The sequence below is a fragment of the Hippocampus comes genome, unplaced genomic scaffold, assembly GCF_001891065.2.
Source record: "Hippocampus comes isolate QL1 unplaced genomic scaffold, H_comes_QL1_v1.1 scaffold345, whole genome shotgun sequence".
In the NCBI taxonomy this organism is placed as follows: domain Eukaryota; kingdom Metazoa; phylum Chordata; class Actinopteri; order Syngnathiformes; family Syngnathidae; genus Hippocampus; species Hippocampus comes.
This window is the reverse complement of record NW_017805538.1, coordinates 1,071,868-1,091,417: the sequence shown is the minus strand read 5'-3', so window position 1 is coordinate 1,091,417 and position 19,550 is coordinate 1,071,868. Positions and strand designations below refer to the sequence as shown.

The 19,550-nt window shown below is 42.4% G+C and overlaps 1 protein-coding gene across 2 annotated transcripts in view; it reads right to left on the bottom strand.

The window, feature by feature from the left end:
- Positions 1–19,550, bottom strand: part of pard3ba (par-3 family cell polarity regulator beta a) — a 147,955-nt gene that overhangs the window by 44,431 nt on the left and 83,974 nt on the right. For both annotated transcript variants that reach the window (XM_019878478.1, XM_019878479.1), the window contains exons 18-19: positions 16,956–17,171; positions 15,757–15,961 (exon numbers count right to left, since the gene is read on the bottom strand). In XM_019878478.1, the coding sequence (XP_019734037.1) occupies positions 15,757–15,961; positions 16,956–17,171 (421 nt within the window). The remainder of the gene's footprint in view (positions 1–15,756; positions 15,962–16,955; positions 17,172–19,550) is intronic.

Genomic DNA, 19,550 nt, shown 5'->3' with positions numbered 1-19,550 from the left:
CGAGAGGTACAATTAAATCTATTGATGAACATCTTGCACCTCCTGTCAGCAATTTGGCCCGACTCAGCTTTTATAAAATGCAGATGTTAGTCCCAAAAAGAAGAGGGTGTGAAGGAGGATGTTTATGAAATGTTGACCCAAAGCTAATTACAGTTTTGAAACAGCTTCACTTAGAGTGCAGTTAGAGTGCATTAAAAATGCAAGGTAAGACATGAAAGCGCCACTGCTTGCTTTTCATTCTAACAGTTTATTTGTCAGTTGTAAAAACTGCAGAAAATAGTTGTGAGTTATTTCAGGCTCACACAGAGTAAATCTAATATGCAAAGTTGAGATTCAACGAAAATTAAGTCCCTGAAAATTTTGGGCCAAAAAAGGCCTCACGACCAAAGCATTCGCAGACGGCCCGCTGATCTGGGCGAAGGTGGGAGGCGGGGAAATAAGTCGCAAATTCCGCCGCCATGGGTCTGGGGCAAGAAGGCTGCCTGTCTGCCGAGGACTGCTGCGAGGAATGCTGTACATACGGGACCATAAGACAATTGCCTAAAAATATAGAAAGAAATTGAGGCAGACAGGCATGCAAGAACACACAGCAGGCTGCTCTCAAGGGAGCACAACGTGAGAAATGGGGAAAGCCTGTTTTAATAAAGGAATGCATAGTTTGCATACTTCAGTATCATATGAGATACTGCTCGGGTTGAATGGAATCAGGACTCACATTCCGGTTCTCTGGGAATCATTCCGATTTTAGTGGTGATGCTAAATTTCGATGCCTATTTCGCCACCTAACTGCAACAAAGACTGACCAGCAACAGGAATTGCGCTGTGTCTTTTGTTGCACATCGCACGACACAAAGAAGCTACAGAACGCACGCAAAGAACCAGCAGGAAAGGTGTGTTTGATGCTCTCAGGACGCAATTTTTGGATGCTACTCGGTGGAGGTCAAAAGTGGGGCTGAACTTCATAAAACAAGAAAGAAATAAAATCAAAGAAGAGTGCACTTCAGATATAATAAAACACCTGTGCCCTCGCTAACTCAGGCTCCAATGCTCAGCCTTACACCACATCCACAGCACCGAAGTCAGGATCGGGTAGCTAAACCAGTAAAATACGTCAAATGTCAACATTTAGCCAACAAGTTAAACTGGATCAACACACAAATGCAAATGCCCAGATAATATTTATCTTACAGCATCCACGGCCTTTGCATACAAATATAAAGCATACGTTTTACATTTTCATTGCATTCTGCTCTAATGCAGTGTTTTTGTTTGTCATACAGAAAAACAACACTCAGTGAGTCCACTAATTGGTGTTCAGGATCATGCTTTAAGTACCTGCTGCAATAATGTTCATGGAAAAAAAAAAAAAAGAAACAGAAGTTCTCAGGATTCCATCCCCAAAAACAATTGTGGTTAACTTCCGAATTCCCCAACATCAGCCACCCCCAACCAGCATCCCCACCACTTAAAATAATCACGATTGAGAATCGGGAGCCACCACAATCACAACCAAATTCAAACTGTGCCTAGATACTGCTTTACGGGTCTCCTTCTATGAGTAATTAGTTGGAGAAAAACCTCAGTTTTCCTAGCGTAAAAGACAGCTAATAGCCATTTGCATACCAGCAGCTGGAAACTGACTAATGCTTTCAAGATGCTGTGAAAAAGAGAGTAAAAGATCAGTTAGGATCTGGTCCCCACACACCCGCAGAGAGGACACACTGATTATCCCTCAACTAAAAGACAGAGCCGCTGTTTCATTTGTGTTTTAGTCTGAGGGAGTCAGTTCTTCCATGTGTGTCATTAGCCAACATTAAAACAACACCGAGAGTCCATCCATCACTCTTGGCATGAAGATGACTGGACAGGACAGCGGATGTGTAATCGCTTCCGGCGTCCAGTGCTTGAATGGATCAGTGTGTATGACGACGCATGATCAAACACTAATCGTTCATGAGCGTTTCCTGTCGCATCTTCAATACCTTTTACAGGCTGCTGAGTGATGGGCAGTCGTCAGCTCAGCTGCGTCTGAGCTGTCTCGCCAATACGAGTCCGTCTGCACTTCAAATTAGCTGCCCCGGAGGGTCGATTCAAATGTCGTAATTCCATAAGAACTGATGAGTTGCATAGCTGATCGACACGAATGGAAGCCTCCGCTCAGGGTCTCATTTCATAATTACCTTGCATACAATAATTCACTGTCTAAAGGGTGGTGTCACTGGCAATAGAAATAAAGTAATAATAATAATAAAGCGCAACATTTCTCAATGAGAGTTCTGCCACTGTTTAAACGATTGCTGGCAAGGGAACAGCACGGATAAGCTTTCGGCAATCATTTTATCTTCACGTGAAGGAAAACTGATACATGACACAGCTTTAAACTGTGTATTCTCAAACACTTTCAAAAATAATGTTATTTATGCTTTCATAATTGAGGCATGGGTTCGAGTTTGCAGACAAACTGCAGAAGTAAAAGACAATTCATTTGGGCCAGTGCTCAGTCTGGGAAAGGAGGAGAGAGGAAGGTGTCGCCGTAACATTAAAGCGGGAAAAAAATTCCCAAAAGCTCCTTGTGGAGGAACAGAAAAGCACATATGAAGAAAAGGGCTGAGAGATGCAGCCAGTTCAGGTGTAAGAAATGGAGATGCAGGAGCTTGTTGTGACTGTGCCTTTATCAGCTGATATATATGCATGAGGACTTCCTCATCATCATCCTCTAATATTTGACTGGCAGCTCACATAAGTGCCCAGCAAATGCGCACAGCATTGCAGGAAAGCTGCCCGTTGCACTGAATGGATGGCACAAAGTAGAGGGAAGGGAAAAATTAATTTGTTTTCTAGCGGCTGGTGACGGCGATAGCGCCCGTGTCCATTTGCCAATACTGGAAAGTTGTAAATTAGAATTTTGCCTCAGCAGCGCAGAAAGGATGCAGCGTCTTCTGTGCAAAACTCATTTCCAACAATCATACTTTGTCGTTTTTTTTTTTTTGTTTTTGTGTGTTTTTTTTTTTTAAACAATTGGACGTGGCGGTAAAGGGGGTGGCAGGAATTGGACACACAATTTAATTTTGAAAAACTGCAATGGGGAACGGGTTGGCGGACAAGCTCGAGAATAATAATGGATTCAAGTAACACAAGAATCGGCAGAATGTAAACAAATGGTGGATTGATGTGGAAATCAGTCTTTAAGTCAACCCTCATAAAATAAGTGAGTCACAACCATGCATGCCGTAAAAAAACTGCCAAACGGACTTTTGCATCAACAATTCATAGGGCTCATCAAAGGATGAATAGAGATGCGGTAAGGGAGCACGAGTGCGTATCCACAGGAGGGAGCTTGGAGATGTGGGCAAATTGAAGAGCTTAATGTATATTTTATAAAAGGGAATACTAATATGTATGAATAGGCTCTTGAAGACTCCAGGATAGGGCGGTTAACCGCCTCTAAATGCCAGACGAGATGGTGGATCAAAGAAATCCACCTGTAATGTATTAAGTAGGGCGTTTATTAGGTAATGTGTCCTTTTTTTTCTCCCCATCAGCTCGAAAGTCCAAAGATATTTCAATGTTCCATATTTCCTTACCACACTGGGGTATGCAGGCATAGAAAAGTAGAGGAGCGAGTGACCCATATTGTGGTTGATCATAGAGCTTGTTTATGTGTTTTTACTGACTGTAGTGGCATTTCATGTGGGAAAGGAGAGCCACAGTGGCTAACAAACGTTTACTGAACGCTGGGGAAAAAAGGGAACGCACTCATGGAGAAGTTGCTGTCGGCCACAGTTCTTTCTTTAATGCAGACTCGGGTCCATCAAGTCGGTCAAGTAGAATTTAATCACAGAAAAATATTATAGGGCTTCACATGCCTACAGTTGACAAAAATTACGACCATTTAGCAGAATCCAGAAAGTTCCAATTTGGTCAGTGTCATCTCACCCCCTTCCCAAGCCAGGGAAGAGAATACAAGAGGCAGTCAAACAGACCATCAACTACTTGCAAGAGTACCGGTAGATTTTACTGAGGTAGTGACTCCAATATCTGTGGGTAGGGCATTCCAAAGCACTGGAGCCCAAAGAGAAAACACTCGAGAACCTGCGGACTTCTTTTTGGCTCTCGGGATCACTAAAAGACCAGTGTGCTGTGAACAGAGGTTTCGGGAGGGAACATGTGGGTGCCATTAAGTCAACGAGATAGGAAGGTGCTAAGCGGTGTAATATTTTAGAGCTAAGTAACAAAACCTTTGACATCACATCTCAAGTGGACCGGAAGCCAATGTAAGTCGGCTAGTATCGAACTTCCTTGCAGGGGTCAAGCTGCAGTATTTTGTACTAACTGCAGATGTGGGAAGACCAGAGAGCAATAATCGAGGTGAGTGGAAACAAAGGCATGAATTATGATTTCTGCGTCACTAGCAGATAGAATAGGATGGATTTTAGCGATGTTGTGGAGGTGAAAAAACATAGTTCCCATCATATTTTTAAAGTGTATTTGAAAAGACAGAGTTGATTTCAATAAAACACTGACATTTTGTTACTGAATCACTTTGGGTAATGGTACATTTTTCAAGACTCAAGGCCAGTAAAAATGGAGCAAACAGATAGTCTTTAATCCACAAAGGATGTGTAGATGGTGAAATGTGTCACTAACTGAGACGCCAAGCAGAATACTTCTTGATGTGCCGGTGGTATTTAAATGAGGCAATATGCATATATTTGGCAAAGAAACTGCCCACCTCGATGCAAATTAGCCTCATTCATAAACAACATCTAATTCACTAACACCAGCACTAACAGCCACACGTGGTTTGAGTGACGCAAATAGCACCGAGAAAAAGCTGGTGTAAACCTGGAGCTTCTCTGTTGAAGCCTCTTTTTTGAAGGGACGCATTACAATATGCGGCATCTGAGTAATGTGAGGGAACGCTCCGCATGAACAAAACATGTCGTCCTAAATTACATATCCCCCACCCACAAGTCCCTCTCACCTCCTCGAAAAAATAATTATAGCCAATATATAACCACCGTTGGGTCAGATATACTGTTGCCAAGTCCAAATTTACATATCCAAAACAACTGAAAGGGGCAGACGAAACGATATTAGATTGAGCAGGCTATTTTAAAGAGGTACAGTATGTTTTGACAGTATGTGCCATTGTTGTGCCACATGTTCTTGGTGCAAAGCAGCATTTATACTTTGCCATGTGTGCAATCAAGGGGAAAACAGGTCCAAACTGCAGTCAGCTGTCAAAATTTGAGGGTGTGTTTGCACTGGTATGTCATTAGGGCAACATCCTTTGGGAATAGGACGTCTCAGTGTGGTGTTCTTACATAAGTGCCAATGATGAGCAGACCAATGATCAACATCTTCATTTTATGCAGTTAGAAAGTAAATAAATTGAAATTTGCTTAAGTGTTTAATCTCAGCAACGCATGCCTCTATATTACAGCAATTGCGTGGGTTTGTTATTTCCAATCGCATATATAATTGGTTGTCACGGGCATAATGGTGAAAACTAATGCTATATTTACGCACAATGCCACCAAGTGGAAGCGTGTAGATGCTAAACAACGGAGGGCCAGGTACCGAACCTGCGGGACTCCACATGTAACATTACAAAACGCAGAAGTCGCATTGCCATGAATTACACGGTGCTCTTAGAGAGCGGTAAGACCTAAACCAAGAAAGTACAGAACCTGAAATACCAACACACATTTCAAGGCCTATGTTATGACTGACGGCGACAAGGGCCATCTCAGTAGCCTGGTCGACTCTAAAACCTGACTGAAGAAGCTGAAATCGTTTGTTAGTGGCCATGTGATCATTAAGCTGTTGCTTTACAAATTTGTCAAGAATTTTCGCAGTAAACGAGAGAAGTGAAATCAGCCTATAATTACTGAGACTCTCTGGATCGATGTTTAGCCGCTTAAGTAGTGGTCAAATGACAGTGGTCTTAAAGGCCGCTGTTCCAGTGGCAGAGGAAAATTATAAATTAATCATACTTAAGATTGAAGGTCCTAAGATCGTAAACAATTCTTTAAGGAGTTTGCCAGGAAGCAGCTCAGGCATGCAGCTTTGTAAGGCTTTCGAGAGATACTTTTTTGAAATAACAGAGGGGTTGTCAGACAATTGTCAGCCTTAATACCCCTATTAACAGGGGGAGCTGTTGGAAGTCGACTGGTGTTGTGTTAGCATTGCCACTGTATCAAATAAATATTTAGGGTTGTTTATACTGAGGCTGATTATTCTGGGGAAACAATTAGTTTTGGCTAGAGCAAGAGTTTCTTTCTACATATTTCAGCAAGCTATTGCAGCCATGTCTGATGGAAGACCTCAAGTTTAGTCGCATGTTATTTGCACTCAATCTTCCTTTATGAATGTTTAAGTGCATGCATTTCCACAGAGTGATCCCTCTTCCGACGAGTTTTAAGTCTGAATGGTGCTAGGGAGTCTGAGGCATTTCACAGAACAGCATCAAAATCATGCGAGAGATTCTCCATCGAACCAATATAAGAAGGAAAGGGAGCGATTGCCAGAGGCAGACCAGAGACCAGTAGTGGTTGAAAAACGAATATTGTAACTACGTTTGCTTTGTGGTCAGGACGATGGCCTTGGGCTAACACTTTAAATTTTATCAAGTAATGGTCAGACATAGCAGTGGTATACGGTAAATAATTACATTTGCAGGTGGTAAGCCATGGATAGAACCAAATCTTAAGTATTACCATTTTTAGGTGTCGTTTTATCTATTATCTACGTGAAACAAGAGTATTAATTATTGTCTGCAATGTCACGATAAGTGGTTCAGATGAGAGATGAATATTAAAGTCACCCATAATTGGTGTAATTGGTATCTCTATGAGTCACCAAGTCAACCATGAAATCAGAAAATTCATCTAAAAAGCCAGAGTCAGGGCCATGGAGACAGTAAATACCTGCAAGATAAAACAGCAATGAGGCTGTGGGTCGCATAACAAGAACTTCAAATGAGGGCATTAACTAGCAGAGTTTTCGAGGAAAGTGATCTAATATTCATCAGACCAAGTTTCAAGTTGGCTGATCTGAACTATTCCTATTTTCTGAATGATTCCTGATTATAATATTAATATAAGATTGCAGTGTTCATCGTGCGACTATATGTGCGGCGGGAGGTCAAGACTGTCGGAGCTCGATAGCTATTTGTGGGCTCTCAAGTACTATTACTGGGAACCAGCACCATGTCGCTGATAGGACAAATCGCAAGGAAGAATGCTTAAACCTGTTTTGTAGCACCACCTCAGTAGAAAACAGGTCAGTATGTAATACAGTAATCCATGTAAAACGCTCTGTGCGTTGTCTAGTATAGCGCTAGTTAGTGCTACTCTGACAGACTTCATATCCATTATTACGAGCTCGCGAATCATTTCTAATGTGGACTGTTACGGAAGGCGGAAACAGTACTCTATGTTTCTAGAAAGACTGATGGCGCATTCCCAGTTAGGGTGAAGGCCGTCCAACTTCGGCAGGGCAGGTCGGCCTGAGAAAGAGGGCCAGTTATTTACAAACTGCAGTCCCTGCTCGCTAAAAAAGCTAGCCAACCAACGACTAATAATTTGCTCAAGATCTCATGCTTGCCTCTCGCAGACAAGGAGCCAGAGACAATCACTTGATGCTGACTCATCTCTCTGGCGAGATTACAAATCCTAGCTGCCTTGCCTCATTCTAGTGTCGTTGGACCCGATGTGCATTACTATATCCGAGTAGCGAGTGTTGTTAGGTTTTCATTGGTGTCTAGGCCTGTTGCGTGCCAGGTCCTTGAGATGAGCTTCAATGTGGGGTGCTCTTGCCCCAGGAATACACATTACTGTGGCTGGGTTTTTAAGATTAATGTTACCGGTGATGGAGTCACCTATAACTTACGGTGGGAGCCAGTAGACTGAGGTGGAATGGGACTGCTATGTCTCTTAATAATAGAATACTTGAGGGTGAGAACTGATGTAATGCAATGCGTACAGTACTCATCATATTTTTAGCTTGCAATCTGGGTATTTTTGTGTTTATATAAAATTACAATGTTGACAGAAATGTGTTTTACTTGGGTAGCAGGGGTAAAACTTAAAAAAAAAAAAAAAACAATATATATATATATATTTTTTTTTTTATGTAGTCTCACTAAAATGCAGATCCTCTCTTTTTTAACCTGATCCTGAAAGGCAGATGTGACATGCGGGCTTCTGAATAAAGACCACTCACATTTTAACTGATTTTGATAAATCATTTTTACATTTAGTGATTGACATCAATTTAAATTCTGATACAATGACTGGAGACGGACTAGCGGAAAACCCTTCCCTTCCGACAGCTGTTTCTAACTGCGTTCTCAGCGCTTTTTTGTTGGCAAACCTAAATAGAATGAGCAAGATTAGCTCAACAGCTCAAAACAACCAGTTAGGTTATTTCAAGGCAATTTAGTTATACAGTACATAGGAAAGACTTTGTTTGGAGACTGATTTCAGTGTGTGATTTCACCATACTCCACACATATGTGCATGAAATGCAAAATATCAACCGATTTTGATCCAGTCGATCAGATCGGTGTAAGGTCTTATGACCAAATACAGTTTGCCAGACCTGGCTTTGAGTGTAAAAGTGTTGGTACACCTCCAAGCAAAACATGAGGCATTTTCACCAATTGTTACAAATCGTACATGGGTGCAACATCGACGTATGATCAGAGATGGCATCCTCGTTTTAATGTAGGTGACCTCCAAAATGGGAGTAGGAGTAATTGTGAAGGGGAGCATGACCGGAGTGGGATTGGTTTTTACTGGGAGCGGGATGGGACAGGATTTTTTTTCTTTTGTGGGGGCACTGGGATGGGAAGGGAATTTTTCTGTGGGATTTGAATTGTTTGCTGTTGTTGGGGATCCCCATTAGCTTCCACCGCAGTGGTTGCAATTCTTCTCCCGGTCCCAGTGAAAATTAATAATAAATGCAAACATTACAATAAAATCCAAAATGTTACATTGAAGCATTCACAGCAAATATCAAATAAATGAATAAATAAATGTTGCAATAAAAATTACATGATAAGCACCCTCAACAAATGGAAATATACCAGCAAAAATTACCAATTTAGAATCGAAAACACGCTTCAAACATGATAGGTTGGTTGCGTGTGCGTGTGTATGTGTGTGTGTGTGTGTGTGTGTGTGTGTGTGTGTTTTAAACATGCAAGTTGTGTAAATCCCGCAATTTTTGAGGCATTAAACCATTTCAAAGTTGAAGTGACCTCAATAAGACAGACTTGGTAAAAAGTTTGTTCTGGGCCGATTAATGGATGGCACGACAACCATGTCAAGTAGTACAGGAGTGTATCTATCTGGCTTGCTTATTTTCAGAAATTGGAGTAGGATTACCCAATCATTGATTTCTATAAAAACATTAAAAGGTTGCACTTTAATTTGTCTTCAAGCAAAGGTTGGGACAAGGCATGGTTTTCTTTCCTTCCTTTTCTATTTCCTTAACACGAGTAGTTAAAGGACATTTTCAGACTTGTTTTGAACGATCTGAAGCCTGCTATGTCTGTTTTTGCTGTAGACCATATAATTGGACACAATTCAAGATGTGACACCGCGAGAGACTGAACTACCAATTTTATCATTGCTGGACGAATAAAATGAGAACAGTGACTAACCACAGCAATAGCTTTACCCATCTTGCTGATCACATGGTCAATGTGGAGTCACCATGGGAGATCATGATCCACTATGACACATAACTGTCTCATTTGTGGACCCGGCTCTAAACTGGAGCCTTCCGTGCTTGTCATTAAATTGAGGATTATTGGTGAGACGCCGTTTACTTCTACTAAGCATAGATTTAGTGTTGGAGATGTTTGTCATCCTACTTTTACTTTTCACCAATTTGAGAACAGTGACTAACCCCTTTTCTAGTACATTAGAGATACATTTGACACTACAATTTGAATTATGCATTGTGGAGTCACCAGCATACATAACAACTGATGACTTATTCCATTTGCAGAAACTGAAGACAAAAGGGAGTGAATGGGATGAGAGAGAATATCCACTCGGGTCACCCTCTACTCTGGCACAGGATCATTTATCTCTTGGCTCTCTTGGCTCTCTTGGCTTTGTAACTATGACTTTCCTCAATAAAATGTCATGTCATATCAGTCTTATGTGATGCACCTTGCCTGAAATGTTTCGTATTTCATATCCATTTTGAGTTCGCTATGATTCCTGGATAATCTGCATCACACAAGGATTTGTTCGGTGAAATCTTTTACACTCACTTTCCATAGGATGTCATTTTCCTTGTTGCTCTCTCAACTCCTGATTCCGATTTCAATATGGACTGAGGTGTGATATTAATAACAGTCCATTATTGTTAATGGAGTTGTTATGATTATTATTTCAACCAAAAGTGACTCCGCTCAACTCCTGTTTCATGACGGGAATTTATGCACTCTCTCAGCCCCATCATCTTCATGTAAACAGCTCGAGCTTTAAAAATGCATTTCAGAGTACCGGTAATTGCCAAGCTAGTTTGGACTAGCATGGGACTTTCTGCTGTTTGGCAGGAGCTAACTAATTGTTACGACTGGTAGTGATGAGCACTTCCTTTCTTGAAAAAACTTTTTCACCCATCCTTTTTTCTCTCTTTCCTACTTATAATCATTTTGGAGTGGACATCAAGAAAATAAGGACGCACTCTACGGGGCATATTCTGCCTTGTGCTAAAGTCATAAAAGGTGCGCTGCTGTGCACTTTTTGAGTGGGGCAGATTCTTCCATCCACTTCGGTGTGTCACTTGAAATGTACGCACTCGAGGTGGCATGACTTTCAAATGGGGGTGTTCCCTGACAAATCTGTCAGCGCGTGCATTCTCACATAAGCTCAGGCGTCGTTTGGCATCTGCGCTCTGGAGGTTGTAAATTATAGCGCATCTCAAAGGCAAAACATCATTTTATACACTTTGAGTCATTTTACAGCCGTTGACGGCACGTGATGACTGGCTGTCTCTGCCAACTGGGCTGATTTGCGCTGAGTTGCGGACGGGTCTGGGCGGGCACATCTGTCCCATATTTTCTCACAGACTGCCCAACAGCTGTATGTGTGTCCCGACTACATTACAATGAAGGCAGAATGGCGGCAAAAATAAATAAATGAATAAAAAGGCTCAGCGCCACATGTTTTTCCATTTTGAAGGGGGTCTTGGAGTTTTGAAGCTGCAAAGGGGCCTGCGCAGTGGCCCATTGGTTTGAATGCGATTGCCCTTGGTTGTTGATTATTGTTGTCGATAAGCCTTGCAACTGACTTGAGACCAGTCAGTTGCACCTCCAGCTCAATGTCACCTGGGATTGGCTCAACTTCACCCACGACCCTGAACAGGATAAGCAGTAAATATAGATGGATGAATAGATGGATGGATGGTATAAAAGTTGAATACTTTCAGAAGAGTCTTCATTTGGTGTTCTGCGCAATGCATTCTGGTTGACACCAGGTCTCTGTGGACCAGGATTGGACCATGAAAACAAAAATTTACATGAAAGCATAACTTGAAAAGATCCAAAATAATCCTAATCTTAACGCATGTACGTATAAATTTCTGTTTCAAAAATGACCAGTTTGAACAAAACTTTTTCCTGCTTTTGCAAATTGCAACTTTTTTCTCAAACATCTCCATTACTGTACTATTGTTTATTTTTGGTGCAATCCTCATACTTATTTGTACAATAATTGTGTGAATATTGGATGGCGCATCCATGAGAAACACACACTGTATTATCAACAATTTGTTCGCCTGTATGCATGCAGGAGCAAGATTGCCAAAACCCACTTTTTCCAGCAATTGCCCCACGCGTGCGCGTGGTACATGAGGTTGCTTTGGGCTAAATCACGACCTGGTCTGCGAGTACCAGCTGCATTTATCGCCATGACTTCTTTTGTTGGGTGGTGCAACGAAAGGATTCTTACAGTTGACTCCCCTAGATTGGTTAAAATGGCGGCAGTGACAAATGTCATTTGACAACAAGCTGAATGCAAAGAAGCTCATTGGGAAATGAGCAAGGGCTCAAGAGAAGTGAGCGAGGAAGCAAAGTTCCCCAAAACTAACGAAATAATCCATCAGTGGCGAGCTCCTACAGCTTAACAACTGGGTTGTGTTGAAGGCAGTTTACCAGTGACTGTCAGCCAGGCACATCCTGCCACTATGCGATAGGATAAAAGCGGAACGGACCACGCTAATTGGCTTGCATCTCTGTCGGATTTTTTCAGCACTAAACATGACGTGAAGGAGTCGGGGTGAGGGTGCAGGATGTGTTGGGGTGGGGTAATGGGCTTTAGCATGATGTTGTGCGGATTTGTAAACAGTGTATCAGTGCTGGCTTTCATGTCTCTAAAATTGGTGGCGGGGGAGGAGTCTCAGGAGAACGCGCGCCGATCCCGATGGGTGAACACGGATCCTGGGGCATGTGGGATTTGTCAACACCCGTTAGGATTTGCTATGGCAGTTTAACGCTGGCACACCCAGGCGCACATCAGGGAACCGAGTTAAGATGAACTGTCCAATGCCACCTGAAAGTGAGGTTGTGAGTCAGAAAGCCTGACCTGATCACTGCACCATACTGGATCAAACTAATCCTTGCTCACAAACACGATACAAATGAACACATGCTTAATGTTTGCAAACTCCCAAAGCCTTGAGCTGAGCGGTGCTAATGTTTTTGACATCCATCATATTAAAAGGAAATGAGTGATGAAAATTTGTCTCCTTGTTTGAATACTTCAGCCCATGTTGCCAAGTTCGGATACGTACCTATGTATGTGCCGCCCCCAACAAAATGTGATGGAATGGACATCCTGAGATCCAGATCAAGGATTAATCATATGTGGATGAAAATCTGCCATTTCCGAATTCGAATCAAATGAGAATCACTTTTATTGTCATTGCATACCATCCAATGAAATTTGAGTGTGCAATGCAACCAGAGAGACTGGACATGCCACCTGTTTTGCGAGGCCGTTGTCACAGAAAGATGGAAACTGGATGAAGACTACTTAATGTAAAACAACAGTGATCCGGTTCATGCGAATTGCTTAAATAAGGAGAATGACGGATGAATGTGGCCAGTGTAGTATGAACACACAGATGACTAAATACACATTGGTACTTTTCAGTTAAAGAAAGAAAAAAAACCCCACAAAGGTTATGAAATTAACTGATGAAGCAAAATAACAAAATAAAAGTATTTTTTAAAAAATCAGGCATTGGTTTATTTTTGTGGACTGCAAAATATGGCGACACAGTTAGGACTTGGTTATATTTTGGGGGAACTTGACTTTCATCCAGCACAATCTGTGCTGTGCAAAGTAAAAGAAACTTTGAATACTATCAACACATTCTGGAGCAAAAATGTGTTGTCACCCAGTGTCTGAAAACATGGTCTCAGACGCAGGTCATGGACCCTCCAACAGGATAAAGAGCCAAATCACACAGTTAAACATACATTATTCAAAAGAAAAATCAGGCATTGGTTTATTTTTGTGGACTGCAAAATATGGCGACACAGTTAGGACTTGGTTATATTTTGGGGGAACTTGACTTTCATCCAGCACAATCTGTGCTGTGCAAAGTAAAAGAAACTTTGAATACTATCAACACATTCTGGAGCAAAAATGTGTTGTCACCCAGTGTCTGAAAACATGGTCTCAGACGCAGGTCATGGACCCTCCAACAGGATAAAGAGCCAAATCACACAGTTAAACATACATTATTCAAAAGAGTCCGATCGAACATCTGTGGAGCAATGTGAAACATGCGGTTGGGAGAGCAGCTTACTTATGACGAGACCTGTAGTTTTATTGAGTGCTGCATAAATGTTGGAGTGTGACTGCCTCAAATAGGAGTTTTAGGATCTATGTGTGTGTGTGTGTGTGTGTGTGTGTGTGTGTGTGTGTGTGTTTTATCTTAATACTTCTGTTGAACCATAACATGTCAAGCAATGGCTAATTTTCATGACACAATTTTTAGTACAATTTTACAAATTTTACATTTGTCAATTTTAAATTATAATCTGGACTGTTGTGGGTTTCCCTCAAAAAGTGGGTGCCAACATTATTGTTCATGTCTGTAGTATATTATTATTAATCATTCATCAAAATCAAAGGGAAAAAAGTAAGTAATGGATAAAAGCAATATTTTACTTCGAATAACTTTGTTGCAGTTAAAAAAAAAAAAAAAAAAAAAAAAAGATTTGAACATTTGTGACCCGAAGTGTGAATGCAGTCTTAAAGAGTGTGGCAAAATAGCAGAGGTGTTGGAAGAGAAAAGCAGAAGAGGTCAAGCTTCAGTTTTTGTGGATCGTCAGTGGACCCTGAGGAACCACTGCGGAGCACAGACAAGATGGGCAAGGTCTTAGAGGTGCCGCCATTTATCATGGCTTATTTAGCAATCGAGACGAGACAGCAATGGGCCTTGGAGAGCCGGGTGAGTAAAAAAAAAAAACCCAAAACAAAACAAGCGGTCACACCACAGTAAAATATTGGAGACAAAATCACATTTTCACTTTGCACCCCGATATTGAATATGTAGAACCATGACTACATTATTTGCAATACGGTGGGATGCGCATGCTGAAAGTACACTGTATTGTTTTTGCAAGTTCCAAATGTTCTCGCGTATCCAATTTCCAGTGTTCACCCAATGCCCCAGGATGTGGTCGCCAAAAGGTGCACAGGTCTACAAATACTGACACGTCTAAAGCAAACATTTGTGAAAGGGTAGTTGTAGTGCAGGCTGTCGTTGTGCACACGCTCACCACAGAGCTGAAGTGAGGTCATATGTTGAGGAGTTGCCCTTTGCCCAATGCTGCCACCAGACGAAAATAACATTTGAGAGCTGCAATTCGATTCAACCACACAATGCTATTGCTAATTAAGTCATATTTCAAATTCAATAACAATCAACTTGGACAGAGAAAGGCCAATGCGAGCGCTCTGGGTTGAATGGAGGGACGGGAGGGTTGGAAAAATGTAATTGTGTGGCGGTAGTTTCCGGAGGCTGGAGTGTGCAGCTCTAATCTAACTTAGTAAAGGCATTTGCTGCAGTGATGGCTCATGGGGTTTATTCCAAATTCTTCATATGACCATCTTTGAAGCTCAAAAACTAGATGGAATTTGGAAAATGCAACCCAAAAATATGCAAATGTGCTCTTCAAGCCTGGTCTCATGTCCCATGTCCCAGTGCGTGCGTGTGTGTCCCTGACTCTGCCCTTCTCTTTCCGTGTGAACATCTCCTCCATTTCTGCCCTTGACACTGTAGCCGATTGGATTGCTATCTGCCATCTGTGGGCTCACGTTCAGCATGCTCTATCTGTGGCGACAGCCTAATTGAATCTGCAGTGTTGGAAGTGTGGCGATACACCGGCCACACCATGTCACTGCCAAAAGATAAGGGGTGCTTGTACGAGGATTGGGCTCACTTACAATCAAGATGGTGACATACTGATAAATGGGAGATAAAGGGTTTGGGTAGGTAATGCTCAGGATGGCCGACAATGGTTTACCTCTGTTGCCGTCAAGGCTGCATTCATATCTAATAGGCCATAACCCACTGTTGGAGGGCATTTGCTAAAATGTATTGAGAAAGTAGGACACATCTTACTTGCTGAAATTTCTGCATAAAATATAAGCAGGCCATGTTTTTCAAGTTCAACAGGACAGCTACACTGAAAATACTTTTTGGCGTTCCTACCTCAAAAGTGCAAAACCTTTTTTTCTGGACTTCTTCTCCATATCATCTGTAGCATCCTCACTTCTCTTCTTCCCTTTGCTCTTTTTCGCTTGCTTCCTCCCGCTGACTTTTTTCTGCATTTTCAAATCTTCAACATCCAGGTCCTGGCGTGAAGAGCTGCTGACCGGTGTTTCATGACCGGAGCTCAACTCAGATGGGTCGTCATCTAGGGAGAAATGGCTTATATTGAAATTGACACTTTCACGTTTGAAGGAAATTTACAGCTGCCCATGTGGACAAGACAACTGCCTTCTGGACAAACGTTTGCGGGACAAGGCGAAAATTTAGCTGGAAGGCCGCAAGGACAATATTTTTAGAGGAGTTGAGGTAAAGCTTTCAAAGATCAGAGAACCAACTGTCAAGCATGTCGGTGGTAGCATCATGCCCTGAGGCAGGCAGTGGTACTGGTGCACGACACAAAGTCGATGGAAGAAAGGGAAAAGGCGGGAGAGGGGGCAAATTCTTGAAATTCACCTCAAATCAACAGCTTGAAACTTGTTTTAAACACACACAAGAACTGGTTTCAGGTTTCTGGTTTTCTGGAATTACCTTCCCAAAGCTATTCAACATTTGTGAAATATGCTTCAAAAAATGAACTCACTTAATTGAACTGTGCAAAGAAAAGTGGTCAAGCGTCCAGTCAGAATTGTGCCAACCGCTTGCTGGTGGCTACAAAAACTGTCTGACGTTATACAACGAAAGCAAATAGTGGTGGGTGTACGCATACATTATGACCCTTATCTTTGACAGTTTGAAGGTTAAACCACCCCAAAAATCAAAGGTCTTGGTATATTTATCCCACTTAGGAAAGAAAAACGGTTAAAATAAAACCTTTAAATTCCCAAATTCTTAACAGGGTACACTTGAGCATGCCTGTAAACTTCTGACCATGACTGAATGTGAGTCTTGATTAGAGAACACTGCAACATGCTCCAATTAGATTTAAAGTTGCTTTCCTAAATTGCTGAATGGATCAAATAATCTGGCATTTCATTATTCTAAGCACCGTGGCGGGCCTCCAGCCGTGTTTGGATGCCAGCGTTTTATCAAACTTGGTGTTGGAAATGTGAAATGAAATTTCAGCGCAGAATCCTTTATTAGGCTTAAGATCAGCTGAAACTTTAAAGAATGTGCAGAAAGCCAACAATGCGAAGCCTTACCATCTTCAGAAGGTCCTTCATAAGACTTGTCGATGGCAATACGGAAACTCTGGTTGCATCCGCGTCCCCGCACCATGTGTGGCCGTGGCCGGTGAAATGGGACCTGGGCCTTTATGTCATTCTGCTGGACCTCCGACATGGCTGACTGGAGACTTTCGAGGGAGCTGGACTTCCACAGGCCAAGGGTTGGGCCCAGTGCTCCACCAGCAGCGGGCTCTGGAGAATGGAGAGTGGAGCAAGTAGTTAAATGGCTGATTAAAGACAAGTAAGGGAAGGCATGATTCCTGGAGAAGGCGGGTGATAGATGCAGCATGGACACCTCCAAAGAAAGTGAACAAAGCTGCTGCTTGAATCGAAATGTACATTAAAAAAATAAAAGAGAGCTACTTTGCACATCTGTTGTCATGACTGATGTATGTGTTGTCACACCTCAAAAAAACAAAATGGCTGCTGATCTCAAAGGGCCTATCCAAAATGAAATTAATCAACCTTTTATACATCTGTGCACGTATGTAACTCAAAATTGGAAACTTTGCGAGGTCAGACAGAGCGCAGCTCCATGTGAACCATATGCTGTCGTGCACTGTCATCACCTGTGCTCTTCGCAGCACCTTCTCCGCGGCACAGATGTCACACTGCTGCAACCGCATCAGCTCAAAACACGACGAAGCAACGTCCTCCCAATCGTGTTTAATTCACCGGCACATTTATCTGGTCGGTTTTCAAACGAAACCTTCATATTTTTACATTTGTTGTTGACAATTTAAAGGTCTACCTTTCTAATTCTGTGACTATCTCATGGAATAAACCTGCGAAAGCTTAAAGAGACAGATGGAGGGCAGAAGAAGGGCAGAGCTGAGTCAACAGGGGAAGAATCTGACAAAGAACCCCTCCAACTCAAGCAATCAGTGTCGGACAAGAAGAGAAGCAGTGAGTGCTCTTGAAAGGTATTATGACAAGAAGTGAGTTTTTCAGCATTTTAACCTTTTCTGGATAGTTGACTTCAATTATGGCACTGACGGGTTTCTCGTTGAACCAAAAGCTTCAAGGGGGTCAAAATTGGGCAAAAAAAAACCCCAAAAACACTGTGAAACTTGAAGCGATGACAGAGTCAAAGGAGGTGGAGGGAAGGGGGACAAGCACAGTTGCCTTTGAAGTCTTAAATTGACTTTCTGGAAGGAAGTGGGATTTGTGAGGAATAAGGGGTTATAAATAGAGAGGGAGGGAGCGTTCAAGAATAAAACGCTCAATTTGAGAGGCAGGATTTGTGTCACAAATGTAATTATGGCTGTCCAGCTTGCAGCCTGATAGAATTAAGCTCCTTCTTAGCATCCTTTTGCACTATACAGGAAAAAAAAAAAAAACGCGAGTGTGTGTGTGGGTTTGGGCGCATGCTTACAAACGCTGAAGGTTTTGATGGGGGTGGGATCAAATGGAAGGTTAAAGTCAAGATATTCCTGAGCGAATTGCGGTGGTACTCTGGACGGCATGAGGAGCAAAAAAAGAAAGCCCAATTCCCTTTTGCTAAGGTCTTTGTGAGTTCGGGTACGCTCCCTCCATGTGCGTCAGGTGGTTAAGGTCGGAGTTAAATGAATAATGAGGGTTTAATGGGATGGATGAGTGCCGGAGTCATAATCAGCTCGATCCAATGGAGGGTGAAATCAGCGTTCATCACATATCGTTGCTCTCTGTGCCAGCAGATAATCTCATGGATCATGTCCACCTGATTGCCACCGATTCAAGCTAGTGCACAAATTTGACGAGCAGCCTAAAAGCCCACCGGGACCAGGATGACGGGCAGTGGCCGTCACAGCTGTAACAGGTTTAAGCCGGGCTCACTAGGCATTAAGTTGCCGTTTTACATGCGCACGCCCCAAGTGCAGAACCTTGCCTCCGGGTTCTGTTGCTGTTCTGTTGCAAATGATTTCCATTTTCCCCTTGTACAGCCTACCTCAATGCCATTCCACCAGGATCTAAAAGACAATGTAATGGTAGGATTAAATTTAACCGATTGTATCCGAGCGGGATTTTACAGCGTTAAAGGAGCCATATGACAGGAAAATTCACCTCCTACATCCAATAGTTGGGGCTCTTGAGTGGCTAACCTCACCATCAAGGGTGAAATTCCACAATCGTTTGTGATCTGCTTATTCCAGAAAATTATTCTCTGAGTGAGCCGTTCTTCACTGCCACCCCACTATTACATAACACGTGGGCTGATTTTCCTAACAACCGCCCTTGCATCAAGTTTCTCCACCAGCTAGAATTTTTGAAGATGAGACAAGCGGCATTGAGTTACGGTGGATGCACAGATTAGCGGTAGCTAACAGCATTAGCTTCTGGTAACACTGGTTAATATAATAATTAATTATAAAAAATATATCTTAAAAAAAAGAAAAAGGGCTCACCACCCATGGGAGGGGCCAAAGGGGTCGGGTGCAATGTGAGCTGGGCAGCAGCCAAAGGCGGGGACCCTGGCGGTCTGATCCTCGGCTGCAGAAGCTAGCTCTAGGGACGTGGAATGTCACCTCTCTTGCAGGGAAGGAGCCCGAGCTGGTGTGCGAGGTAGAGAAGTTCCGACTGGATATAGTCGGA